The following is a 23,262-nucleotide window of genomic DNA, read 5'->3' on the forward strand; positions in this document are numbered from 1 at the left end:
AAATACGTAAAATTTTCATCGAATTGAATCACGATTTAAATGCTTAGTTTTATATTATTTTGGCAACACTTAAATGGAAATCAAGTGGCGGGAATAAATGCGCAATAATTTTAATATTGCTCTTATTGCAACACGCGGTGCGGTTTAGACTTATGTTAGATAAAAAGGAGTTGGTTTATTTTTACCATCATTTTTATGTTCAAGTGTAAACTGAATAATTTTAATTAAATTATTATAATATGATATCTAAAAAAATTAAGAACTTTATTTCCTTATATCATTATCATTAAATACAAAAATTTCACAACATATAATAAAATTCCCAAAAAAGTTTGCAAACATCATAATCAAGATGTAAAAATTTTATCGTAGCTTAGCGTTGTTATTGGCAAGGCCTATTCTTTGCAGCGTTGTTGCTAATTCAAAGTAAACATTCGGATCCTCAACAGTGCTGGGTATCTAAAGAAACAGCGTCATTTAACCAACTAATTAAAAAATGAAAATTTTATGGTTTTACTACCTTTTTAAGACTTGACGAAGCAAGCTGAGAAATTGAATTGCGAGGAATTTTGCCCGATCGAGTTCTTGGAATCGCCTGAACAGCTACAGCTTTGTTGAATGAAGCGATGGGCCCTATCATTTCCCTCACCAGTTGGAACAATTCAGTGTTCAAATCTTCTTCACCAAGGCAGTTTCCTGATATTCATTTTTATGTAAAAAATGCTTATTTTATTTTATATTTTTAATTCTAACCAGGGGCCATAACATAGAGGCAGAGGGGTGTATGTCCCTTTGTAGCATCTGGGACTCCAACCACAGCAGCATCCACAACACACGGGTGGGTCATGACAACATCTTCGATGGCGTTCGTTGAAAGTCTGTGCCCAGCAACATTAATTATATCGTCGTCTCTGGCTGTTACATAAACGTAGCCATCGTTGTCAATGTACCCTGCGTCCATGGTATCATAGTATCCCTGTTTTAAACACGAATTTTAATATTGAAAGAAGGAATTCAAGTTGGAAAATGAACCTCATATTTGCTGAAGTATGTGGTTTTGAACCTGCCGTTGGCTTCGTAAAGGGTGCTCATGACACCTGGCGGCAGCGGCAACTTGCACGCAATTCGTCCAAGCTCACATCGATTGGCTTCAGTACCATCCTCTCTCAAAACTCTCACTGGAAAAAAACTTAAAATAAGGAATATTTTAATTTAAGCTTCTACCATCAAAACCAGGAAAGGGTAACCCAGTGCTAAATTCTGGGGGCTTCAGGGAATGTCCGAAACCAACACAAGTGGCTGTGATGGCGTGGCCAGTTTCCGTTTGCCACCAGTGATTCAAAACTGGCACCTGAATGAGATAAAATCGGAAAATGAATAAAATTGATTAAGAACAAAAATGAGTAGCTTGCCTTGAAAGCCTGCTCAGCCCAAAGTCTCGTCTCAGAATCACAATATTCGCCAGCAACAAAAAGGTATTTGAGGCTGTTTTTAAATAAAATTATTAAAGGATTTAAAAAATAAAATACTTATAAATATGAAATTCTACTCACGATTTAAAGTCATGCTTTTTGCCTAAAGCAACTCCCGGATCCTCTCGTTTGATTATTCTTAAAGCCGTAGGAGCAGTGAAAAGGGCGCTAACTCGGTGGCGCTCGATTAGCCTAAATTTAAAAATTCAGGAAACATTCCTTGGCCATTCAAAAAGAACACCAACCTGAAATATTGGCCAGCATCAGGAGTCCTGTCAGGTTTCCCTTCGTACATCAAAGATGTGTTTCCGTTGATCAAAGGCGCATAGCAAATGTACGAGTGTCCCACCACCCATCCCATGTCAGATGCAGCCCACCAAACGTCATCAGGTTTCATGCCATAGATTTTCCGCATGGTCCACCCCAGAACGGCTGCATGTCCCCCGGAAGGTCGCAGCACACCCTTATAAAAATTTCAAAATATATTTTTGTTTTTCAATTAATTCTACTACATTACTTTTGGATGAGCTGTGGTGCCTGAGGTGTAGAGAATGTAGAGGGGGTGCGAAGACTCGACCGGCACACAGGGCGCGGGACAAGCTCTGGCCAAGGCGGCCTCCCAAGCCACGATGCGCACTCCCGGAGGCAGGAGGGCGGTGGGGGTGGTGGGGCAAAAGATGCCAGGGCGTTGGTACAGGAGGCAGGTTATGCCCTCCCCTGGCGGCGGCTCCAGGATGGATGAGCGGCACATGGCCAACGCCTGGTGCAGGATGGCTCGATACGGCACCACCCTGGTCGGCTCAACACCGCAATTAGCCAAAATCACCACTTTGGGGCGGCAGTGCTCCAGACGGGCGCACAGCTCCCTGGCAGCAAAGCCTAAAAAAGTTAAATAAAAAATTAAAAATACATAAAGCCGCCTAAACGTGATTTCTTGTAAAAGCAACACAAAAAATAATTTTCGTAGAGAGGTAAAAACTATTTGTGCAATTTTAAAAAAAAAAATTATCTCGACTATTTTACTTTCTATATATTATAGATTCGATATTGCGGTATTAATGACAAATAATATTCAATTAAATAGTTTACGTCAACACTAACCTCCAAAAACTACAGAGTGAATGGCACCGATTCTGGCCGATGCAAGCATTGCGAAAATTGCCTCCGGAATCATGGGCATGTAAATCAGCACCCTGTCACCTTTAATGACGTCTAGGTTCAGAAGGGCACCAGCCAACAGACTGACCTAAAAATTTGGAATTTATGACAAATTTTCCTTTAATTTTAGTTTAATTAAATTTGTTACTTGTTGCTGCAGTTCTCGGTAAGTGACATGTCTCAACGAGTTGGTGACAGGGCTATCATGGATAAGGGCCACTTTGTCCCCCCGTCCTGCCAGGACGTGCCTGTCTACAGCATTGTAGCACACATTCAGCTCTCCGCCACAAAACCTAGGAAGCAAAATAATTTTTATCAAATATTATTTTTATTTTCAATTCTTACCATTGAGAAAAGGGCTCTTTGGAGTTGTCGAGCACCTTGTCCCAAGGTTTGCTCCAGCTAATCTCACTGGCCACCTCTGCCCAGAAGACCTCGGGCTCTTGGAGGCTCCGCTTCATCACTCTGTGGTAAGCATCCAGCTCTCCTGCTGGAACTATTCTCTTACTTGTCTCTCTGGCTTTTTTCCTCACTTCTTCCGTTTCCTCGTCTTCCGACGGAATGTCTGGAAAATAAAAAGTAAAATTTAAGTTTCTAAAAAATTTTAAGCTTACAGAGCTTTGATAGTATATGCATTATACTGGAACTAAAATGCAATAAGCGCACCGAGTGCATTGAAATAAGAAATTATTTCATAATGCATCCGCTCTTTGTGTGGTGCTTGAATAAAAAATGAATAAAAAGACCAATGACCGAGAGTACTTTACACTGAAATTTTCTATTATATATTTGAAAAATATCCAACCTGCTTTTTCTGGATTTTCAGGAGGGATGCCCCAACCTTCAGCTTTCTTTTCCATATCTGTCTTGTCCGTGGTAAGCTCACTTAGTCTTGTGTCTGTCATGGTAGATAACATAATTTAATTTTAAAATTTCTATCAAAATCAATAAAAGAATTTGTCACAAATTTAAATGTTGCACTTACCCTTTTGCGAGTGCCACGGAATTAAAAGTCAAGCGTCAAAAGTTTAGAGATAATTTGAATAAATATTTTCCCACGCAATCGATTGAAAATTCAGCCCCACCACAATGAAAGTAAAATTATAATGAATTGACAGAGGACATAGTAAAAGCAGTGGGTCCTCAAGGAAGCTTGCGGAAGTAGAAACATATTACGCAGAGTATCAGAACGGTGCCTTGACGCGCTCCGTGGTCAAACCGCGCCTCGGCAAGCCTCTTTTTAAGCAAACGCTCCTTTGCTCCAAGGCGCGTTTAGTAATAATAATGCATAAAATTGCATTATATTACGATAATATTTTAATAAAATAATGGAATTTATAAGTAATCAATTTAGTTTAACGACACATTATTTTAATTATCTCTTTTGATCAATCTTTTAAAAATACGCAATTTTTATTTTTAAATTTATGGTAGAGAAATTTTTGTTACAAAAATAAAATTTTCGCAAGGATAAATTGGTGCGATTTTATGAGGATAAAAATTATTTGGAAGAAATTATATTCAGAACAAGTCTCCAATCACTGTCTGATTCAAAATTATTTTGCTTCCAATAACACGAAGACAGGAAGCCGAGTCAAAACAATCAAGGTCTGTCAAATGAATAATTTGAATATTCTGGGGGACAAATTTACAAGGCTGAAGAAAAGAAAAAGGAATTTTTGAAATGTACTTAGACCTTTTCTAAAACGCATTCGGCAATTATTTTTTATTTATACAAATATAAAAATGATCAGTACAAATATCAGCAGCTATCGCAAAATATATTATAAATTTCCGAGTCACAAAACGTGGCGCCAATCGTATTATTATTCTTAATTATATGCAACATTATTTGTTCGTCGTATCAATATTGAGCTTGGAGTTTCTTCTTCACTCTTTGAAATTGAATAACATCGATTATGTACGATTAATAAAGTACGTTGGCGTTTCGTCAAAATCTCATTGAACGGGCGCAAAAGATTAAAAAAAGAAATCAACGCTATAAAATTATTCCAGCGGCCCAGATCACAAAATAGTCAGTAAAACGTGTCAGCCTGCGACTTGATCAATCTCTTCTCGATTTCTTGTTAGGCTTGGCGGCGGCCACTTCTTGCGGCACGTGCTTCGGCGTTTCACCCATTGAACCGACCAGTTCTCGGATGAACCGAAACCGAGACAGGAACAACTTCCACATCAAGTACCAGCCTGTCAAAATGGATTAATGGTGAAAAATTGGTATTTAAAAAATAAATAAAAATCGTCCATCAAATAAATAAAATAAAAATTGGAAAATTTGCAACAAAAATCCAGGATTTTTTTGGAATAACATGCAATCAATAATATAAACAATATTTTAGTAAAATAAATAAAAAAAATAATTTTTTAATTTTCTGCCCAATAAAACGGCACAATCATAGCTGCAGTTATTATGAGTTATTACAGCTGCGGACGTGACTTAAACGGTAAATATAGGGTGTGAGTCATCAACCCCGCGACGGACTCAAAGACTGTGTTCCCCTGCCAAATTATTTACCTAGCAGGACGAGCAAAAGGACGAGCGAGAGGGGCAGCACCAGGGCCAAAAGGGCGACGGCCACGTCCCTGGCCACGCCCACGAGCGCCTCCATCCCCGCAAGTCAGGGAGCACTGCTCATTGCAAATGCTGCATTTTGCGCGATAATTATCACACTTTTCTTTCAACGAACGCGCAGCCAAGGCCAGGGTTTTCTTTCTTTCTTCTTTCAACAGCTGGCAAATGGCAAAATAGTTGAATGGGTGCGCAGAGCAAGCGACACCGCACGGCACCGACGAGAATCAAATCCACTTCGATCTCGATCGGCGCAAAAACCACGCGTTGAAATTGCATTGAAGAAAATGTAAATGTGATTTTTGTTATTTTTTACAAAATATTTGAGCAAAAAATAATTATGGGACATTCCAGATTGTACTGAATCGCATTAGATGCAGATTTATAAATTTTGTAAGTTTTATTGAAAGTACTATTATTTTTTAATTATTTAAAATTAAAAGGTGTAATAAAATTTATTAATCTTTTTAATAAACATCCAAAAATCTAATATATTTAAATTATTGTATTGAAAAGTAATATAATAATTTTGAATTTTATATTTCCTTTAATTTATTTTGTTCATTAGGAAGGCAGGCCTAGTTTCCCGTACCATATGATACAGTTTACCATTTTAAATGACGTTTTCCATTTCCTGACTAGCAAAATGTTACCGTCGTAAATTTCAATGGAGCAACCAGCTGAAGTTTCCTGTTGAACTTTATGTTACGCAAAACAGTTCCAATTCCATCAGATCGCATCTGTTTCCCGCACGCCGTGGACGCACAGAGCGCTCCAGAAAAAAGATGATTATGAATTTCAAATTTTTAATTTTCATCTTGACGATGTTTCTATCTGGTGCTGAGGCTCAGAAAAAGCGTTAGTAAAGAGAATATTATTTCATTTTTGTGTTAAAATTTTTCAATGTTTATTTTCATTTCATGTGATTTTATCAAATAAAATCTGACCATCTCAAATTTGAATTCAATTTTACCATGTAATTTTTTATTAAATATTCCAAATATTCAATAAAAGTTATCAAAAGTTTAATGTAAATGAATACATGGTGATTTTTGAATTTAAATTAGGTTTTCCTCTATATATGGATTTTGCGAGTTTTTATTGTTGAAGAAAAAACAATTCTCTGCCCTTTTTTCTTAAACAATAAATAACTCACAAAAACCCATCGAGGAAAAGCTGAATTTAAATTCAAGTCACTATGAATCAACCCTTGATCGTGAACTTCTACCACTAAATGAATACAATTATTTAACAAAAATTATTATTATTTTTTTTAATTTATAGCTTTGGTGAAGGCTTGCGTTGCGTCAATCACCACTTCCAGCACTTTCAAAGGAACCATTTGCAAAGGAACATTAATTTTCGAGGACCTGTTCAACACAATAGACCCGCTCAAGTGGACCAACGAGGTCACCATGGCGGGTGGAGGGGTGCGACCACTTTATTATTGTTTTTGTTTATTTTTTCACATTGTTACAATTACTAAAAAAATATAATTTTTTTTTGGTGTAGCTTTTTAAAATTTCAATGAATTAATTGAATTATGCATATATAATTTTCTGCAGAACAACGAGTTCCAAGTTTACTGGAACGGTTCTGTGGCACCGAAAAACGCGTCAGTCAACACCGTCGTCACAAGCGGCGTTCTTGGCATCAGGCCCTACTTCCTGTCCCAGGCCTACAGCGAGGCCTTCCTGTCCTCCGGAAACCTCAACCTTGGCAAATTGTGCGTTTCTCCTATGCAAAATAAAAATTAACTGAAACCATTTTTTGCAACACACGAAAATTTAAAAAAGTCTAAATATTCGTTTTAGATGAATAAAAGTTTTGTAGTAAATATAAAATCAAATAAATAATTTCAAAGTTGTACCGCGAGTTGGAACAACGGCTGCAACAGAACGGGCACCACCAGCCTCATCCTCCCTCCCATCACCTCTGCCCGGCTGCATACCATTGACACTTTCAATTTCAAATATGGGAAAGTTGAGGTTCGAGCAAGATTGCCTGCAGGAGACTGGATTTGGCCAGGTTTAATTAAACAAAATTAATTCCTAAACAAAAATTATAATAATATTGATCCCCATTTTTCTAATTTTAATTTTATTAATATTATTAAATATGGTGTCGGATTCTATCTTCTGTATTTGCTTTTATATCTATTTTATTATCTGTGCAGCAATTTGGATGATGCCGAAAAAGAGCGCGTATGGCCAGTGGCCGCGCTCTGGTGAAATCGACATCATGGAGTCTCGCGGCAACCGCGACCTGGGCTCCTTCAACGGCGGCAAGAACATCGGCGTTGAGCTGTCGTCTTCGACCATGCACTGGGGTCCCGACCCCGGCAACAACAAGTTCATGAAGACCAGCTGGGAAAAGAGCACGGCCAAGGGAATGGGCTACGACAAGGATTTCCACCTGTACCAAGTCGAGTGGACCGCTGGCAATAATTAAAAGAGAAAAAAACTGAAATTGGGAAATAATAAAAAAATTGATAGACTACGTCAAGTTCAGCATTGATAATAATGAGACGGGCCGCGTGACCCCTCCGGCTGGTGGTTTTTGGCAGCTTGGAAATTTCAGCTCCTCTTTAACTAACCTCTGGGCCAACGGAACAAAAATGGCTCCATTCGACCAAGAAGTAGAATTTCATGACTTTTTTTCAAAACTAAAATTTTCCTTCAGTTTTTCTTGATCTTAAACGTCGCGGTTGGAGGCACTTCTGGCTTTTTCCCTGACGGAATTTCCAACCCCAAACCTAAGCCCTGGAGCAATGCATCACCAAACACTGTACGTTTATTTATTATTATTAATTTTAATTACATATTAATATGGAAAAAATTTGTAGGCTTTTAAAGATTTTTGGAGTAAGCGCGCTGATTGGGAACCGACTTGGATGACAGACGGCACAACTGCGCTCAAAATTGATTATGTCCGGGTTTGGGCAATATAGTAAAAAATCTGACAAATCAAAAAAAATTAGGAATAAAAAACTTTCATCTTGAATGTCTGCAAAATCATGTGAAAATAGTAAATAAATTAAATGCACAATTCGTCATTTTGCTCTACAAAAAATTATTTAATTAAATAAAAACTAATTCTTTTTGTCCTTTATGTGTTTAAAGTTGCGATTTATATTATAATTAATAATTTGTTCAATGAGCAAATGTGAAAACTTATGAGCAATTGATCATTTTGTTTTTGATACCTGAGGTGCCATTTAAAAACAAAAATAAGAAACATGATATCCGACAAAGAAACACGTGCCATGGGTTGGTGGGTTGCATACGTTGACTTGAGTCTTTGAGTGGCCACTTTTGAAAACACAGTATTTACAATAATATATTGGAACGAAAATAGAGGCGGTCACTGGGCATTACAACAACGTGTCTTTTTCCCACTTCACATCCAGAGAGAGATGCACCGCGTTCAGTTAGTTACATAATCAACTTAAATTTAGTATAACGGCACATGTTGTAAAAACGCTATTCTCGCAACGAATAGGCGGCGTCACTTTGAGATAAAACTGCGGCCTTTAAAAAAGCCGTCAGTTGCATTTTAGCACCGCGCGGTCCCAATCCGAAGAGACCACCGTCACTTATTTTATTGGAGTTGACACAAAAATTACGTAAGATTTGTTTATAGAAATTTATGATGTGCATTAGACATGATCAGAGACGAAAAAAATTATAGATTTTTTGATATTCAAATGGTCAATGGATTATTTTAGCTTACATTTTCTTTCTCATCGAAATGAATTTTTTACTCTTCATAAATGCGGCGCTACATCTTTTGGGCTTATAATTGAAGATAAAATTTAATAAAACCTATTCCTTGGATTGTGTGATTTGTTGATTAGTGCGTCTTTTTTAGTTAGGAGTGTATAAAATAAAATGCAGCTCACCTGGGAAGCAGTCGCAGCGTCTATTCTGCCGAGTCTTGGCGGATTTGTCAGCACCCCGTACACCCTGAAAAAAATCAAAACCTGGTACAAGGTGCATTACTAAGTCCTAAATATTCATTTTTTTTTAATTTTAATAAAGATTTTTATTTAGACTTTAGTGAAACCATGGTGGACCCCGCCTGAGTACGTTTTTGGTCCGGTGTGGACTTTTCTGTTCACAAGCATGGGGTTCGCCTCGTACCTGGTATGGCGAGACGGGGGTGGTTTCGGCGGCGAGGCCAAAACCGCACTCGCTCTTTATGGAGCTCAACTCGCCATCAACTGGGTTTGGTCACCAATTTTCTTTGGCATGGAAAGCGTTAAAGGGGTGAGCTTTTTTTAAGCATAAATATCTTTATCGTGATTTTTTTTTAATTACATTTAGGGTTTCTTTATTGGCGCCCTTTTGTGGTGCACGGCCGGCGTGGCTTCGGTGGCCATGGCAAGGGTCAACCTGACGGCTGGTTTGCTCATGGGACCTTACATGATGTGGCTCACACTTGCCACGTCCATCAACTTTTATCTTTGGAGAAACAATCCTCCGAAAAAGAAGAAGAAAAATAACTAGAGATAAAAAAGTTATATTAACTTTTAGTGAGAGACAAGCATTTTATTTGTATCTAAAATTAGTAAAATTTAAGCACGCGCACATTGAATACCAAAAGCCTAACCTGTGCTAGTATAAATAAAAACTAAAAATATTCTTTTCTTTTCATAAATAGGTGAATTGGAATTCCAATTTTCCAATATGAAACTGTTTGAATTGCACCAATTAATTAAATTTCGTTACACAAGAGTTGCATCATTAAAAAATCTATGAACAACAATGAATATTTGTAAAAAAGGCGTCTGCGTTTCACTATAATGACTTATCGAAGCAAATTTATTTTCTGAAAAACAAATTTCTTACTTAAATCTTAGCAAAATATTAAATATAAAAATTTTCATCTGCCCACTGGCATTTAATTTATAAAACATTTTTATTATTTATAATTAAAATTAATTGAAAAAAATTTAATATTATATGTATGCAAACCTATCAATAACAATTTTTTTAGTGAATTACGAAAAAAAATGAAAATTGTATAATATAATCTTGCATCTAAAATAATAAATAGTCAACCTGACTTGAGATGTTTAACATCGCCGGTGTGTGGGAACGCGAACGCATCTCTCATATGTATCTCTGTCTAGTAAAAATTTAGTGTTCGGGTGAGATCGACAATGTCGAAGTAACCCGACTTGAACAGACCGCAGAGTGCAGACGCAAACAGTAAAAAATGTAAACAAAGGCGGGGGCCCGAGAAGTGCATCCAGTAGATATCGGCGTTAATATAAAAGCCAGAAAAAGATCGGCTCTGACACTCACTGAAAGTCAACCCCAACTCCTTGCTCTCAAAAAGGTACATAATTTTACACGACGCACACACTAAATTTACTTTAACATGTCCATTATTCTGATTCTGAATCAACACTTTATTCTCTTTGCTATTATATCAAGTAGACTCAACGTTCACAAATCTCTTATTTTTTCATATTAAATATAATTTGTAATTTTATCAAAATTATTTTTAATAACATAATGGGGATAGCGAATTTTGAGTGTAGCTCATGGGCTATTGCAAAATTGGAGCAGAAATATAATTATAAAGAATTTTTTAATTTCATAGCCTTATGTCAGGCAGTACGAACACAACAAATTTCTTTCCTCTTTTTAATGCTTATAATTTTATTTTATTAATATCCAGCGAATTATATTCTACTATGTTAATATACTGCAAATTTATAATATAGCCTTATATATTTTAAGTTTTAAGTGAATTATAATTTTTTTTAAATTAATTGTGAATTACCTAATTGTTACATAATATTTTAATCTTCATATAGATTACATAAATAGCGCTTTACGTTGTGCATATTTGCTCATCAAAGATAATGCAATATAGTTACGTAACACTTTTTAAAGGCTTTCATAATCATTAAAAATTAAAGTTATTTTTGGTGTCCAATTGGATTATTAGATTAATCTAGCTGGCAATCATTATAGTTGACTGTTTTTGCTTAATTAGCAAAAAAATATCCGTCCTTTCGCAGCCAAAATGCCAATCGTTTGGGAAGCCATTGGAGCGTCGATTCTGCCAAATATAGGCGGATGGCTCGCTACACCATTTACTATGAGAGCTGTCAGGGGCTGGTACAAGGTCCGTTTCTTCTCGTTATATTTAATGTAGTTTTTTTTCTTCTCAAAATCAGCATTTTTATTTTGCTTAAAAAATTGCAGACCCTGAAGAAGCCATCATGGACGCCTCCTGACTGGGTGTTTGGTCCCGTCTGGACATCCCTGTACACTGGCATGGGGTTTGCCTCGTACCTGGTGTGGCGGGACGGAGGAGGTTTTGGTGGCGAGGGTCAAACCGCACTCGCCCTTTATGGCGCCCAGCTCGCCATCAACTGGGTTTGGTCACCCATTTTCTTTGGGAGGCAAAACATTGGTGGAGTAAGGAAAATTATTTTCTTTCAAATCCCCTTTCTGACTGAAAATTATTTGCTTCAAAATTCAGGGACTGATTAATATCATCCTAATGTATGGAACAGCCGGAGCCGCTACCGTTGCCATGGGCAAAATCAACCCGACCGCCGGGTACCTGATGGTGCCCTACATGCTGTGGCTCTCACTGGCCACTGCCCTCAATTACTCAATCTGGAAAAACAACCCTTCCAAAAAAGACGAGCGAAAAGACTGAGAAAGTCTCCTCAGAATTCCAATATATATATTTTTTTAATTTTAATGAGCAGTTAAGTAAAAAAGAAAAACCCTCAATTTTTTTCACATGCTGAAAAATTTATATCAAAAATAAAAAAATTACATTAATGTATAAAGGCACAAATTTAATACAAATCCAATTTAAAAGGAAATTCAGCCAATTTTATTTTAAAAATTTGTACATATTATTCAAATTTATTCCTTGGGCCCATGGTGATAACAGGAAAAGAACATTAAATTTTTTTTGGGTTAAGCATAAAGTAAAGTGGATTATTCATAGAAGTGCAAATTCCATTTTGTGTGCAAAACGACATAAAGCGCGCTCCTTGCTGACAGTGCGAGCGCGAGCTAGATCCTCATTATATATGTACATTTACATTATTTATGCGCATATATACCACGAAAATGCAAAGCCCGACAGATGGCGTTTTGCAGCCGAACTTGAACACACGCGATCAAAGCAAAATGTAAACAAAGGTGCGGATCTCTGAGAATTGAGCTAAACCACGAAACGCGCTGTCACCTGTCGCTTTAGCTTTGACACTCGTTGACACCTGGAAACTCGAATCATCAACTGTTGAACTGTCCTCGTCCAAAATAGGTATAATTTCAACCATTATAATAGCAAACAACAGTTATGTAATACACAGTACATTTTATTTTCATATTATTCTCAATTTTATTATCAGCAGAGATGAGCCGTCTCTAATTCTTTTGGCCACTTTTGGCATAGATATTTTTTTCACTGCACAAATTATATAAAACCGGACATAAATAATTTTTGCTACAGAAACAAAAGCAATTTTAAAAATCACTGTTTTGTTAATATCCTCTCTGCATTTACTGTAATTCACGGTAATTCAAGCAGAAGAGCATTAAATTTAATATAACGGACGCTCTGATTGAACCAATATGCATGCAATTATTTAAACGTTTGTCTAATTATTTATTTCTCACGTGGTTACACAATCGCAGTTTTTCGGAAATATGCAAAAATAGGTTACGTAACAAAACTCATGATAATTCCCCCTGATCTTCTCAATTAAATCATTTACATATTTAAAAATAAAAAATTAGTTCCTTTTTATTTTATTTTTAATTTATTATTTATTTTGTGATGTAAGAGTTTTTATTAAAGCTCATTATTTCCTATGAATTCAATCTTTTATCTTTTAATTGCAGAAATAAAATGCCGATCGTCTGGGAAGCTGTTGGAGCGTCGATTCTGCCAAATATAGGCGGATGGGCCGCCACACCATTTACCATGAGAGCTGTCAGGAGCTGGTACAAAGTTAGTTTTAATACTTCTTTTGTCCTCTTCTAATATTATAATTCTCCACGGATTTAAAAAAAAAAAACTTAACGGAAAAACCAAAGTTTTTTGATTAATTTTGAATAAAAATTGCAGACCATGAAGAAGCCATCGTGGACGCCTCCTGACCGAGTTTTTGGTCCTGTCTGGACGTCCCTGTACACTGGAATGGGGTTCGCCTCATACCTGGTGTGGCGTGACGGGGGAGGTTTTGGTGGCGAGGGTCAAACTGCACTCGCCCTTTACGGCGCCCAGCTTGCACTCAATTGGGCCTGGTCGCCCATTTTTTTCGGCTTTGGGAACATTGGTGGAGTAAGATCAAAAAACCATAGTTTCGTTTTTCAATAATTCATAACCTTTGAAATTTTTTTTTCTTGAAAATACGCAGGGACTGATTGATATCGTCCTTTTGTATGGAACAGCTGGAGCCGCGGCTATTGCAATGGGCAAAATCAACCCGACCGCCGGGTACCTGATGGTGCCCTACATGCTGTGGCTCTCACTGGCCACTGCCCTCAATTACTCAATCTGGAAAAATAACCCTTCATTTAAAAAGGACACGCGGAAAGACTGAGGAAAAAGTCTTTTGTCAGAATTCTCAATAGTGATTTTTTTCTTTTAATTTTAAGAGCATTTAGTTTTGTAATAAGAAATGCTCTTTTTAGTTTCTGCGAATGTTGAAATTTTTTATAAAGTTATATTTTTTTACTCCATAAAGGCACAAATACAATATCAAAGATTTTTAAAATTCAGTTATCCAATTAATAAATAGCTATGATAGGCAAGTTTTATTTAAATGATTGTATTATATTTATCAAATTTAGTTTTTCCGGGCTGTGCAAAAAGGAAATGAAGAAGCTTCAAATGGAAATTTTTTTATACATTGTTTTGAAAAAAACTAAATCAAATTATGTTATTTACACAGGTGTAAAATCCATTTGTGTACAAAATGACATTAAAGCGCTCCGTGCCGACAGTGTGCGCTAAACTCGTCATTGCATAAAATATTATACCACGAAAATGCTAAGCCCGACAGATGGCGCACGTTTTACAGCCGAACGTGAACACACACACGCGACCAAAGAAAAATGTAAACAAAGGTGGGGATATCTGAGAATCCAGCTTATTCTAGCTAGCAATATAATAACCACAAAACGGTAACAAAATCTGCTCTGACGTTCGTTGACACTCTCATCATCAACTACTGCGCCCGTCCAAAAGAGGTATATCATTTAAACCATTTTATATAAATACATTACACACAATTTTTGTGGACTTCACATTAATTTCATTTTCTCTATTCTCAATTTTATCAGCAGCTCCGCTACTCACTTTTTATCTCTTTGTTTTAATAAAATTGGCCATCATTAATAATTGCTGCAAAACAAATGTAAAAGTGGTGGTTTATTTTCAAACTATTGATTTCAACTTGATTATAGATTTAACCAAACATGCAATAATCAATAATTATTTATTTTTTAAATGGTTTACACAATCGCAGTGTTTGTAAAACAGCTCATAAAATATTCATGCAAAAATTGTTATGTAACACACACGATAACATAAAATCCAATAGCTTTTTTGTATTATGTTATTCAAAATTTTTATATTTTTCTCATTATTTTTATTTAGTAGTTTAATTATTGTTAATTGTATCATTATTTGTGAATTTAATAGTTTTCCCTCTTATCCGCAGAAAGAAAAATGCCGATCGTCTGGGAAGCTATTGGAGCGTCGATTCTACCAAATATAGGCGGATGGGCCGCCACACCATTTACCATAAAGGCCACCAAGAGCTGGTACAAGGTCAGTTAATATTCGTCATTTGTCATCTCCCTCCTTATTTGACTTACAATCTCACTGCATCCGGGAAATGGAACCTGCAATTTATTTAAATGAATATAATAAAAATTTGCAGACCCTGAACAGGCCACCGTGGGCTCCTCCTGACTGGGCTTTTGGTCCGGTTTGGACAGTCCTGTACACCGCAATGGGATTTGCCTCTTATCTGGTGTGGAGGGACGGAGGCGGCTTCACTGGCCGTGGAAGGACAGCTTTGGCCCTCTACATAGCTCAGCTCATCCTGAACTGGGCCTGGGCGCCCATTTTCTTTGGCCTCCACAGCATTGGTGGAGTAAGAAAATTTAATAAAAATATATTATTTTTAATGCAATGTTTTTCTTTTAATTAAAGGGATTGATTGATATCGTCCTTCTGTATGGAACAGCCGGAGTGGCGTCCATTGCCATGTTCAGAATCAATCGGACTGCTGGATACCTGATGGTGCCCTACATGCTGTGGCTTTCACTGGCCACTGCCCTCAATTACTACATCTGGAGGAACAACCCTTCCACCGAAGAACAAGATTTTCCTCTGGAACCTTAGTTAATTATTCTTTAATGGCAGATTATTCAAGATCTGAGAGGGCAGTTTTGTAAAAACAAATACCCTTTTATTTTTGAATTAAAATTATATATTTTTTATCATAATTAAATAAACCGAGTATTCTCATTTCTGGTATTTGTACTTTCCACTATCGAGAGTGTGCCACTTTTTGTACTTGGCCATTAATGCGTCCTTGCCTGTCCCTTTCAAAGCAACCGTTAGGCCCTTGTTCATAATGGCGCCCCACATCCCAAAACTTCCATAGTCAATGATGACATGGTCTGCAAGTGCCAGCAGGGCCAAGTCGTGGAAAGTGTCATGGGCAGCAATCTTGACATCCTTGGCTAGAAGCAAATGTCTTTCGCACCACTTGACGTCATCACTGACAATCAGAAAAAGCAGGGGTTCATTCAACCTCCTCCTAAACCATTGCATTGCATCCTAAAGATATAAAATTATTTAATAAGTGAAGCTTTTTTTAAATACAAAAAACGTCAAATAACCAAATAATATTGATGTGTCACTGGCTGCCTTCCTTTTTGTCTTAAATATATCAAGTAATCATCCCTCCGCACATGCACACCAACCACAACATGATCCTCTCCACCAAGGGACCTAATCGTGTTGTTGACCATCGATACAAGTCTGTCGTCAAATTTGAACTCGTCCCAGATCTCATCCAAATAGGACAACAGAACTTCATAATTATTTACATTACTAGGCAGAAGGATATTTTTTTCAGGGTCAACGGAGTCAAAAGTTCTGTTGTTTTGGAATGTCAAATTGCAGTGGTCGATTTTTTCCAATGCTGGAAGGCCTAGATTAGGAAAAACAGGTCCCAACCAGTCTAAAGTGGCTTGGGGTACAAAACCAGGTCGATTAAGTTTTTTAGACAAGGCCCACACGGTGGCATATTGGCGAATTTTGTTTCCCGTTCTTCCCCCATCTCTGACGGTGATGATTGGAACTTTGGGGCATTCCATTCTTTCTCTAACAAGTATGTTTCCTTCAGAAAGTCTCCATTAGTTTTAATAATACTTAAAATAAATTATAATAATACCTTCTATTGGAAAAGATTCAATAATTATTTTGGAAAGTTTGGTAAATGCAAGCAGCCAATAGAGTATTAAAATATTTAAAATCCCAAAGAGTGAACAATAAAAATTATTGCTGCTCAGTCCTTTGAAAACCACCATGTCTGTGAGTGAAAATTACCATACAGGTGGCGTGCAGTTCCTCCCCTTATCAGTAGAAAATTTACTTTAATAGATAAAACTAAAATGAGGCGGAAGTTGAGGTGATAAGGATGCGTATTTACTTTCCAAACAAGCACATTTAACCAAAAAACATGGTTTCCACTTTAATCTGCTTGCAAAATACAAAATTAGGGGCTCAGGAAATGGGGCAGGGGGTTTCCAGGGCGCTGCGTCAGAACTTCGACTCCGTCGTCAGTCACAAGCAGAGTGTGCTCGAATTGGGCCGAAAGCATTCCATCCACAGTGACCGCAGTCCAGTTGTCGGGCCACATTTCGTCTCGCCACGAGCCTTCGGAAATCATCGGCTCAATTGTAAAGCAGTGGCCGGGCTTCATAATGCCAATCGCTTTATTCTCTGAAAAAATATTTTTTATAACTTATTTCTCCACATGGGAACAAGATTATAAAAATTTGGCTCCTTTAAAATTTTGTTTGAATTTAAAGATTTGAAGCTAAGTTAAAAAGTAATTTATAGTATAACGAGACTTTGAAAAAATTCCTTAACAATTAAGAATAATAAGTCTAGTTAGAAGATCTGCTTTTTCATATTATTGGAGTTTAGAGAACTTTTAGAGATTTAATAATTCTTTTTTTAGAAAATTAATTTAGAAATTAGTTTTATTACTTGGAGTAAAAGTGGTATTTCTAATGCGTTATTTAAATGATTTTACGCACTTGCATAATGAGGAACACTTGGTGCCGTGTGGAAGAGCTGGTTAATTCCGTGGCCGCAGTAACTCCGGACAACGGAGAAATTATTGGCCTGCGCATGTTTCTGGATAATGTTTCCGATCTCTCTGTATTTCTCCCCAGGCTTAACTGCATAAATTTTGATTAAAATACAAAACCTTAATTTTCAAACAAAGGTAGTTACCAATATCCATTGCTTTGCTCAAGCACTCCCATGTCACATTAACAAGCTTCTTCCCCGAATCTTTGACGTCTCCGATGTAAAAAGTCTCATTCAAATCACCGTGGAAGCCTCGATGATAAACAGTGACGTCGACTGTTAAAATCAATTTCAAAATAATTTTTAGAAAAATTGCACATAGAGTTTTAGAGGAGTAAACTTAACAGTTTTAAGAATTTTTAGAGTATTTAAATTAATTAAAAAAATTCTTTAAATTAACTGATTGTTTCCCCACAAAAAATAAAAATAAATTAAATTCTCAGTTTATAATTAACTATTCAACATTTTTGAAAAAGAAGCTATTAAATTTAAATAATATACCATTGCAGATGTCTCCGTCCTGCAAAGGTCGGTGGTCTGGAATTCCGTGGCAAATCACTTCGTTAATCGAGGTGCAGCAAGACTTCGGAAACTGATAATAGTTGAGTGGCGAAGGGTAGCAGTTCCTTTCGACACAGGCCTCGTGGACGATTCTGTCCACCTCATCTGTCGTAACACCCACGCTCAGTGCTTTGGCTGCCTCATCCAAAACTTCTCTGCCCAACTGAAATTTTCACGAATTTTATAAAAATTTGAAAGCACAATGGGACCGGTCTGACCTTGCAGGCAACTCTCATCTCCTCGATTTCCTCATCGTTTAGAACTTTGATTTGGTGGTTGTTTTTCTCCTTCTGCTCAGAAACAGGGTGACCTTTGAAGTGGTCGGCGTAGTCTGGTCTTGGGATTTGCAAGGGAACAGTCCTGGTCGACGACTGCGGAAACGGCCGAAGTTTTCCTACAATAAATATTAATTAATTTACAAACGAGAGGAAAAATTTACACAAAATACCTGTGAATTTGAAGTAAGGCCAAGGGTCGTAGACGCTACTTGAATTATTGGTCAAGGTTTCATCCTTTCCTTCTGAAAATAAAATTTCAACTTTGCCACAATTCAATTTTTTTCTTTCAAACTTACGGACAAGCTTGTGGAGTAATTTGTGCGTTTTCCAGCTGCTTTTGAAACAATCCTGAAGAGACAAAATGCAAAATTAATCATGATTAAAATACCCGGACTTGAAAGTTTACCTGAGTACAAAAATAAGAGCCTTGAATTCCGAGTTTCACGCAAGTCGGACACTGAAGGTTCGAAGCAGCGTTGCACCCGGGAGATTCACAAACTCTAAATTCCGACATCGCTGGCAGAAAATCAGGAAAAGAACGTGTGATCAAAAGACTCTTTGCTAAAAAATACAAAAAATTAAAATTTGTCGGCAAAAGTCCAGTCGTCGAAAAATGTGTTTCAAAGTTGAATTTGAATGGGAACGATGTTGAAACTTACCGATGAACAATAGGGATGGAGCTGGAAAATTCGGAGGCAAAATTCAATTGCAAAATGATGTATAAAAACAACAAAACTCGCTGCAATTTCCAAACTTGTTTTTGAAATTTTTAGCAAGCAAACACATGGCCGATCTGTGGACACTAACGCCACCTACTGGCCCAGCGGACGTTTTGTTGACAAATGGCGCGAAAACTACGTAGAGGAGGGTAGTCGGGGGGGGGGGGGGGATAAAATTGTCAATATTTATCTCTTCCTTTGCTGCTATTATTACGATTATTATTGTTCATAATTTCGCATAATTTATCTAAATTCCAAATTGTCACAAAAAATTTACATTCAAAGATATTTCATTGTTGGGCAAAAACTTCAACGATTTTGCTAAAAGCTAAAACCATGGATTTCGATGGATTTGTTAATAAACCCTTATAAATCAATGGATAAGTATTTAATCATTGGAGAAAGTAAACAAATTTATTTCAAAACTTATGAAAAAATACAGTAAAAATAGGCTTAATCCGAGCAAAAATTACCAAGCAGCCACTGTAAGCGGCTATAAAGTGTCTGCATTTTCATTTATCATTGTCGAAGCAGCGGACAAAACGCGCATTAATTGTTATTTTCCCGAATTAAAGTCCCAAGCGCTTATTAAAATTAATTGCGTGGCTTTGCCCTACCTTGGCGGCATGGCAAGAGTCTCTGGTCAGTCTGGTCCATTTTGGGGTCCTCGGCAGGTCAGCGAAATCCTCCGTCGGCTCACAATTCATCATAGTCACAAAGTCACAATTGGCAAGATATGAGGGCCGCCGAGGCATCTAGAGGTGACTGTGACTTTTATTTGCAACTCTCCCCTCCTCCCTTCATATCCTGCTGGCTGGTGCGACTGCTGCTGTTCAGCGCTTTGCTTTGATTTTGACGAGAACGAACAGGTCAGAACAGCACAGGGATGAGAGTAGATTCACGAGAGAAAGAGAAAAGGTTGTGAAAATGACGCCGCACCATTTATTTTAAGTCTGCGCTGGATTTAATTAAAAATAACATAAATCTATCGTATTTAAATAAATTTTTATCTTAGAAAAAACCTATGCGGATATATTAATTTATTTAATAATAATTCTTGAAAAAAATCCTTTGATTCTTCCACAGTTGAATAAGCAAAATTATTTTGCCATCGAGTCCAAATACAGATAAGAAAAAGCGTTTACGTGGCTAAATTTCCCAATTTTTCTAAAAAAAAAGACCAAAAACTCTCTGTTCTAATTACACATCACATTTTTATAACAAACTGCAGAGCAGCTAAAAAAGAATTTTTTCTAATATAAAATTTTATTCATCAATTCCAGTTCATCATCATCAATGTTGAACTATTACTTTAAAATCCAGCGCAGACTTATGTAATTAACGGAGCGGTGTCTTTTTCACTTTTTCTCTTTCTCTTGTGAATCGTCTGCTCTTCCCCGTGCTGAGACTTGTTCGCTCTCGTCGAAGCGTCGAAAAGCAGCAGAGGGAGGAATGTTTCTGTTTCTCGCGGTGGTGACTCAGGTGACTGCGGTGAGCAGCTCCCCCACCTACATAACAGTTAACACCAAAAAATGACCAAATCGAGTTGACAGTATTGAGTTATTGACACTGTTGACTTGACAGTCAGTTGACGAGAGCACAAAAATGATGAAGGCGAGATCCACATCCTAATCCTAGTTTTATTTGGTGCCCTGTCTCGCCAAAATGAGCCGATGGAGGACTTCCGCTCTTTGCTGACAAATGCAACGAAGTGTTCTTAATGCCCAGGTAGGCTTGAAGTCCCATTTTTCTGACTGATATTGCCAAATTTCCACTTGTTTTTCATGTTACATAATTGGTTACGTTCCCGCCTGTCATATTGCTTTTTGGCTTGTGAGGAAAATTTAATACATAATAGTTGACCCTATTGAACGGCACTGAACGTAGCCATTTTTTTTACTTTTACCAATCTGAGCGTATAATTAGTATATTCCTTGCGGTGGTCTCATAAAAATCTTTAAAAATAAATAACAAAATTTACGAAAAAAGATTTTGGTCTTAATTTGTATTGAAAAAAAATTGTGATATTATTTTTAGACTTTCTTAAAAGAATAAAATATTTTTTATAGAATTTTGATTTTCAACAAAATTTTAGTTGATTGTATATAGTGATTTGCAGTAAAAAACCAAAATCATTATGATAGCTTTTTAATTTGAATATAATAGTAAATAATATTTTTTTAATAAACATATAATTATGTAAATAATGGTATTAGAGTAGTAGATTTTTTTTAAATATTCTTTTTTACGTAATTTAACGTAAAACTAGCTAAAAACATGACCCTCTCGCACCTTTTTAACCTAATTATCTCATTTTGCAGCACCTCGAGATTGAATATGCGGAAAAGGAAGAAGGGCTAAAGTGCAAGTGTGAGCACATGCGCCCCTCCACCACCCCTGCTCAATGAAGAGACCTGTTATTCGGTCGGGGCTGCGCGCGGAGGGGCTCTCCAGTAGTCTCTGCGACTGCGACCATGCCTGGCGAGTCCTCCTCGGCTCATTGTTGCGCGCAACAATGAACGGCCTGCTGTGGTGCTGCGGCCTCCTGGCGGCCGTGGCCGCCTCCACCACTGGCCCGCCGACCACGTCAACCGCACCCAACAGGTAGGACAACCAATTTTAATTTCACAGCGGTAAACTTGCGAAGAAAAAAAATAGGTCTATTATTAAAAATAAAAGTTAGGTTTTCAATCTGATAGTAAACGTTGGTCATTAAAAAAGAATTGTTACGATTTTTATATTAGCAGGTAGATGCAACAATATGCATGGGATTAACTGTTGATCAGCTAGTAAGCCTATTTTTCTAAGTTAATATGCGTAAATAAGTTCAATTGTCCCTTTATTTTGAAAATTTAAAATTCCTATAATATCCATTTATCAAATATAGCACAGATAGAAAGATATTTATTACAAAATCAATAAAAGTGTGGCCTTTATTCAACTAAAGTAGGGTCTTTAAAAAAGTTGTATCATTTTGCTATAAAATAATTTTCATATTTTAAAAATAACTAATATATTCTTTAAAAAAAACCTTGCAAGCTTAGTATTATTTTATCAAATACAGCATTTTTCTCTCAATATTCTCTGTATCAGTCAAGGCGGAACTTTGATGAGAGGCAATTTTTTTTGCAAGAATCAAGTGATGTGGTTTGGATTTTATCCCAAAAAAACTTAAAAATAAACTATTTTTACAAGTTTAGATTTAAAATATTGCACTATTTGTTTTTATTTATTTTTCTGTGGTTTTTTGTTACGGACTTTTCACAAAAATCTACTGAGAAATTTCATTCAAAAGCATGATAAATAAAATTTCCGTTTTGCATTTTTTATAAATTAATATTTATGCGTTGTTCAAATAATTACGAAAAGATTTTTTTATAACATTTATTTTAGAACATTGAGAAATGTATTTATTATGTGTTTTGATAAATTTACAAACAATCATTATGAACCTCCAAATAAATTTTGTCCTGAAAAATATTAAAGAAAATAAAAGTCCTCTTGATCAATCAAATTGTTGCGACAAAGATTTAAAAAAATCGAGCTGCCCAATTACCTGTGGCGAGGGGTAAATTGGTGGTTATAGAACTAATTAAAAATAAAGTAAATTTTCTTAATTTCCACTGAAAGAAAAAATATAAAATTTTTTAATTTGAAAAGCCGGCGACTAAAATACAACTAATTTGCCACCTATTACTACCATTATTTATCCAAATTATCTCTACTAAATGTAATAAAAAAAATCGTATCCAAAAAACATCCACCCCTATTTTGAAACGTCAGCCGTCAATGGCAAGAGTTACGTAACCCACACCTGCGTGATTAATGAAGGTGTACGTGTCTTGACATACTAATAAAATCCCTCATTATAGAAGGTGCTTTTGAGTGAACAACCCTCTTTAAACATACGGTACATTCTGTTATGATTTCAAACATGAAAGCTATTGCAAAAAATTCAAACAAAACCTTCTTATCTGAGACTATAAAAATAATAGTTTTATTTATAGCAGAAAATATCTTCTTATTCAACAAGACGTGCAACTCTTTTATGAATTAAAAAAGATGTGAATCGCTCTATAATTGTAAGAGATTTGCAACAA

The 23,262-nt window shown here is 36.5% G+C and overlaps 10 protein-coding genes across 14 annotated transcripts in view; 6 read left to right on the forward strand and 4 right to left on the reverse strand.

Moving 5' to 3' along the window:
- Positions 1–238: 238 nt before the first annotated feature.
- LOC132192730 (acyl-CoA synthetase short-chain family member 3, mitochondrial) lies at positions 239–4,178 on the reverse strand. 3 transcript variants are annotated; one of them, XM_059612824.1, is made up of 14 exons: positions 3,616–3,658; positions 3,436–3,528; positions 2,976–3,195; positions 2,779–2,923; positions 2,574–2,718; positions 1,990–2,351; positions 1,718–1,935; positions 1,554–1,664; positions 1,413–1,485; positions 1,225–1,351; positions 1,033–1,178; positions 754–976; positions 521–696; positions 239–459 (listed from the first exon to the last, which is right to left on the reverse strand). In XM_059612824.1, the coding sequence occupies exons 2-14, from the start codon at positions 3,488–3,490 to the stop codon at positions 364–366; spliced, it is 2,097 nt and encodes a 698-aa protein (XP_059468807.1). In that variant the 5' UTR covers positions 3,491–3,528; positions 3,616–3,658; the 3' UTR covers positions 239–363. The 3 variants fall into 3 exon arrangements, with proteins under 3 accessions (XP_059468807.1, XP_059468805.1, XP_059468806.1); XM_059612822.1 differs by having other exon boundaries at positions 3,436–4,178; XM_059612823.1 differs by lacking the exons at positions 3,436–3,528; positions 3,616–3,658 and adding an exon at positions 3,245–3,308.
- Positions 4,179–4,497: 319 nt separating this feature from the next.
- LOC132192733 (small integral membrane protein 13) lies at positions 4,498–5,398 on the reverse strand. Its single transcript, XM_059612828.1, has 2 exons — positions 5,164–5,398; positions 4,498–4,835 (listed from the first exon to the last, which is right to left on the reverse strand). The coding sequence occupies exons 1-2, from the start codon at positions 5,255–5,257 to the stop codon at positions 4,696–4,698; spliced, it is 234 nt and encodes a 77-aa protein (XP_059468811.1). The 5' UTR covers positions 5,258–5,398; the 3' UTR covers positions 4,498–4,695.
- Positions 5,148–8,283, forward strand: LOC132192731 (beta-1,3-glucan-binding protein-like). The gene is made up of 9 exons (XM_059612826.1): positions 5,148–5,610; positions 5,860–6,075; positions 6,502–6,647; positions 6,783–6,943; positions 7,082–7,245; positions 7,394–7,657; positions 7,713–7,855; positions 7,900–8,004; positions 8,063–8,283. The coding sequence occupies exons 1-9, from the start codon at positions 5,592–5,594 to the stop codon at positions 8,165–8,167; spliced, it is 1,323 nt and encodes a 440-aa protein (XP_059468809.1). The 5' UTR covers positions 5,148–5,591; the 3' UTR covers positions 8,168–8,283.
- Positions 8,284–8,738: 455 nt separating this feature from the next.
- LOC132192732 (translocator protein-like) lies at positions 8,739–10,105 on the forward strand. The gene is made up of 4 exons (XM_059612827.1): positions 8,739–8,842; positions 9,088–9,209; positions 9,270–9,485; positions 9,543–10,105. Exons 2-4 carry the CDS (start codon positions 9,108–9,110, stop codon positions 9,723–9,725), a joined length of 501 nt encoding a protein of 166 aa, XP_059468810.1. The 5' UTR covers positions 8,739–8,842; positions 9,088–9,107; the 3' UTR covers positions 9,726–10,105.
- A 298-nt stretch (positions 10,106–10,403) lies between these two features.
- LOC132192970 (translocator protein-like) lies at positions 10,404–12,522 on the forward strand. The gene is made up of 4 exons (XM_059613226.1): positions 10,404–10,560; positions 11,252–11,358; positions 11,439–11,654; positions 11,719–12,522. Exons 2-4 carry the CDS (start codon positions 11,257–11,259, stop codon positions 11,899–11,901), a joined length of 501 nt encoding a protein of 166 aa, XP_059469209.1. The 5' UTR covers positions 10,404–10,560; positions 11,252–11,256; the 3' UTR covers positions 11,902–12,522.
- Positions 12,380–14,030, forward strand: LOC132192969 (translocator protein-like). Its single transcript, XM_059613225.1, has 4 exons — positions 12,380–12,522; positions 13,104–13,212; positions 13,330–13,545; positions 13,622–14,030. Exons 2-4 carry the CDS (start codon positions 13,111–13,113, stop codon positions 13,805–13,807), a joined length of 504 nt encoding a protein of 167 aa, XP_059469208.1. The 5' UTR covers positions 12,380–12,522; positions 13,104–13,110; the 3' UTR covers positions 13,808–14,030.
- Positions 14,031–14,298: 268 nt separating this feature from the next.
- On the forward strand, positions 14,299–15,725 carry LOC132192968 (translocator protein-like). Its single transcript, XM_059613224.1, has 4 exons — positions 14,299–14,456; positions 14,930–15,039; positions 15,152–15,367; positions 15,427–15,725. The coding sequence occupies exons 2-4, from the start codon at positions 14,938–14,940 to the stop codon at positions 15,616–15,618; spliced, it is 510 nt and encodes a 169-aa protein (XP_059469207.1). The 5' UTR covers positions 14,299–14,456; positions 14,930–14,937; the 3' UTR covers positions 15,619–15,725.
- Positions 15,726–15,741: 16 nt separating this feature from the next.
- Positions 15,742–16,941, reverse strand: LOC132205745 (galactoside 2-alpha-L-fucosyltransferase SEC1-like). The gene is made up of 2 exons (XM_059635004.1): positions 16,122–16,941; positions 15,742–16,059 (listed from the first exon to the last, which is right to left on the reverse strand). Exons 1-2 carry the CDS (start codon positions 16,599–16,601, stop codon positions 15,742–15,744), a joined length of 798 nt encoding a protein of 265 aa, XP_059490987.1. The 5' UTR covers positions 16,602–16,941.
- Positions 16,942–16,952: 11 nt separating this feature from the next.
- Positions 16,953–19,245, reverse strand: LOC132192387 (methionine aminopeptidase 1). 2 transcript variants are annotated; one of them, XM_059612332.1, is made up of 9 exons: positions 19,103–19,245; positions 18,850–18,959; positions 18,740–18,791; positions 18,614–18,685; positions 18,384–18,559; positions 18,106–18,328; positions 17,749–17,880; positions 17,550–17,693; positions 16,953–17,229 (listed from the first exon to the last, which is right to left on the reverse strand). In XM_059612332.1, the coding sequence occupies exons 2-9, from the start codon at positions 18,955–18,957 to the stop codon at positions 17,003–17,005; spliced, it is 1,134 nt and encodes a 377-aa protein (XP_059468315.1). In that variant the 5' UTR covers positions 18,958–18,959; positions 19,103–19,245; the 3' UTR covers positions 16,953–17,002. The 2 variants fall into 2 exon arrangements, with proteins under 2 accessions (XP_059468315.1, XP_059468314.1); XM_059612331.1 differs by having other exon boundaries at positions 18,850–19,004.
- A 1,517-nt stretch (positions 19,246–20,762) lies between these two features.
- The window catches only part of LOC132192432 (glycine receptor subunit alpha-2-like), a 96,790-nt gene continuing 94,290 nt past the window's right edge, over positions 20,763–23,262 (forward strand). For both annotated transcript variants that reach the window (XM_059612395.1, XM_059612396.1), the window contains exons 1-2: positions 20,763–20,890; positions 21,484–21,766. In XM_059612395.1, the coding sequence (XP_059468378.1) occupies positions 21,567–21,766 (200 nt within the window). In that variant the 5' untranslated portion in view covers positions 20,763–20,890; positions 21,484–21,566. The remainder of the gene's footprint in view (positions 20,891–21,483; positions 21,767–23,262) is intronic.

The sequence above is a fragment of the Neocloeon triangulifer genome, unplaced genomic scaffold, assembly GCF_031216515.1.
Source record: "Neocloeon triangulifer isolate White Clay Creek 2 clone unplaced genomic scaffold, ASM3121651v1 ptg000003l, whole genome shotgun sequence".
NCBI classification, from domain to species: domain Eukaryota; kingdom Metazoa; phylum Arthropoda; class Insecta; order Ephemeroptera; family Baetidae; genus Neocloeon; species Neocloeon triangulifer.

Coding starts and splice junctions, on each gene's coding strand:
- LOC132192968 (XM_059613224.1), top strand. CDS start 14,938: ATGCCGATCGTCTGGGAAGCTATTGGAGCGTCGATTCTACCAAATATA. Junction 15,040..15,151: donor CCACCAAGAGCTGGTACAAG/GTCAGTTAATAT, acceptor AAAAATTTGCAG/ACCCTGAACAGGCCACCGTG. Junction 15,368..15,426: donor GCCTCCACAGCATTGGTGGA/GTAAGAAAATTT, acceptor TTTTAATTAAAG/GGATTGATTGATATCGTCCT.
- LOC132192731 (XM_059612826.1), top strand. Junction 6,944..7,081: donor AACCTCAACCTTGGCAAATT/GTGCGTTTCTCC, acceptor ATAATTTCAAAG/TTGTACCGCGAGTTGGAACA. Junction 7,658..7,712: donor CCAAGTCGAGTGGACCGCTG/GCAATAATTAAA, acceptor AAAAATTGATAG/ACTACGTCAAGTTCAGCATT.
- LOC132192730 (XM_059612822.1), bottom strand. CDS start 3,547: ATGTTATCTACCATGACAGACACAAGACTAAGTGAGCTTACCACGGAC. Junction 1,936..1,989: donor GCACCACAGCTCATCCAAAA/GTAATGTAGTAG, acceptor AATTTTTATAAG/GGTGTGCTGCGACCTTCCGG. Junction 697..753: donor CCTCTATGTTATGGCCCCTG/GTTAGAATTAAA, acceptor AATGAATATCAG/GAAACTGCCTTGGTGAAGAA.
- LOC132192969 (XM_059613225.1), top strand. CDS start 13,111: ATGCCGATCGTCTGGGAAGCTGTTGGAGCGTCGATTCTGCCAAATATA. Junction 13,213..13,329: donor CTGTCAGGAGCTGGTACAAA/GTTAGTTTTAAT, acceptor TAAAAATTGCAG/ACCATGAAGAAGCCATCGTG. Junction 13,546..13,621: donor GCTTTGGGAACATTGGTGGA/GTAAGATCAAAA, acceptor GAAAATACGCAG/GGACTGATTGATATCGTCCT.
- LOC132205745 (XM_059635004.1), bottom strand. CDS start 16,601: ATGGAATGCCCCAAAGTTCCAATCATCACCGTCAGAGATGGGGGAAGA. Junction 16,060..16,121: donor TGACACATCAATATTATTTG/GTTATTTGACGT, acceptor TTATATCTTTAG/GATGCAATGCAATGGTTTAG.
- LOC132192732 (XM_059612827.1), top strand. CDS start 9,108: ATGCAGCTCACCTGGGAAGCAGTCGCAGCGTCTATTCTGCCGAGTCTT. Junction 9,210..9,269: donor AAATCAAAACCTGGTACAAG/GTGCATTACTAA, acceptor ATTTTTATTTAG/ACTTTAGTGAAACCATGGTG. Junction 9,486..9,542: donor GCATGGAAAGCGTTAAAGGG/GTGAGCTTTTTT, acceptor AATTACATTTAG/GGTTTCTTTATTGGCGCCCT.
- LOC132192733 (XM_059612828.1), bottom strand. CDS start 5,257: ATGGAGGCGCTCGTGGGCGTGGCCAGGGACGTGGCCGTCGCCCTTTTG. Junction 4,836..5,163: donor CCTTTTGCTCGTCCTGCTAG/GTAAATAATTTG, acceptor CCATTTTGACAG/GCTGGTACTTGATGTGGAAG.
- LOC132192387 (XM_059612332.1), bottom strand. CDS start 18,957: ATGTCGGAATTTAGAGTTTGTGAATCTCCCGGGTGCAACGCTGCTTCG. Junction 17,694..17,748: donor GAGCAAAGCAATGGATATTG/GTAACTACCTTT, acceptor AAATTTATGCAG/TTAAGCCTGGGGAGAAATAC. Junction 17,230..17,549: donor AAGTGTTCCTCATTATGCAA/GTGCGTAAAATC, acceptor ATATTTTTTCAG/AGAATAAAGCGATTGGCATT.
- LOC132192970 (XM_059613226.1), top strand. CDS start 11,257: ATGCCAATCGTTTGGGAAGCCATTGGAGCGTCGATTCTGCCAAATATA. Junction 11,359..11,438: donor CTGTCAGGGGCTGGTACAAG/GTCCGTTTCTTC, acceptor AAAAAATTGCAG/ACCCTGAAGAAGCCATCATG. Junction 11,655..11,718: donor GGAGGCAAAACATTGGTGGA/GTAAGGAAAATT, acceptor TTCAAAATTCAG/GGACTGATTAATATCATCCT.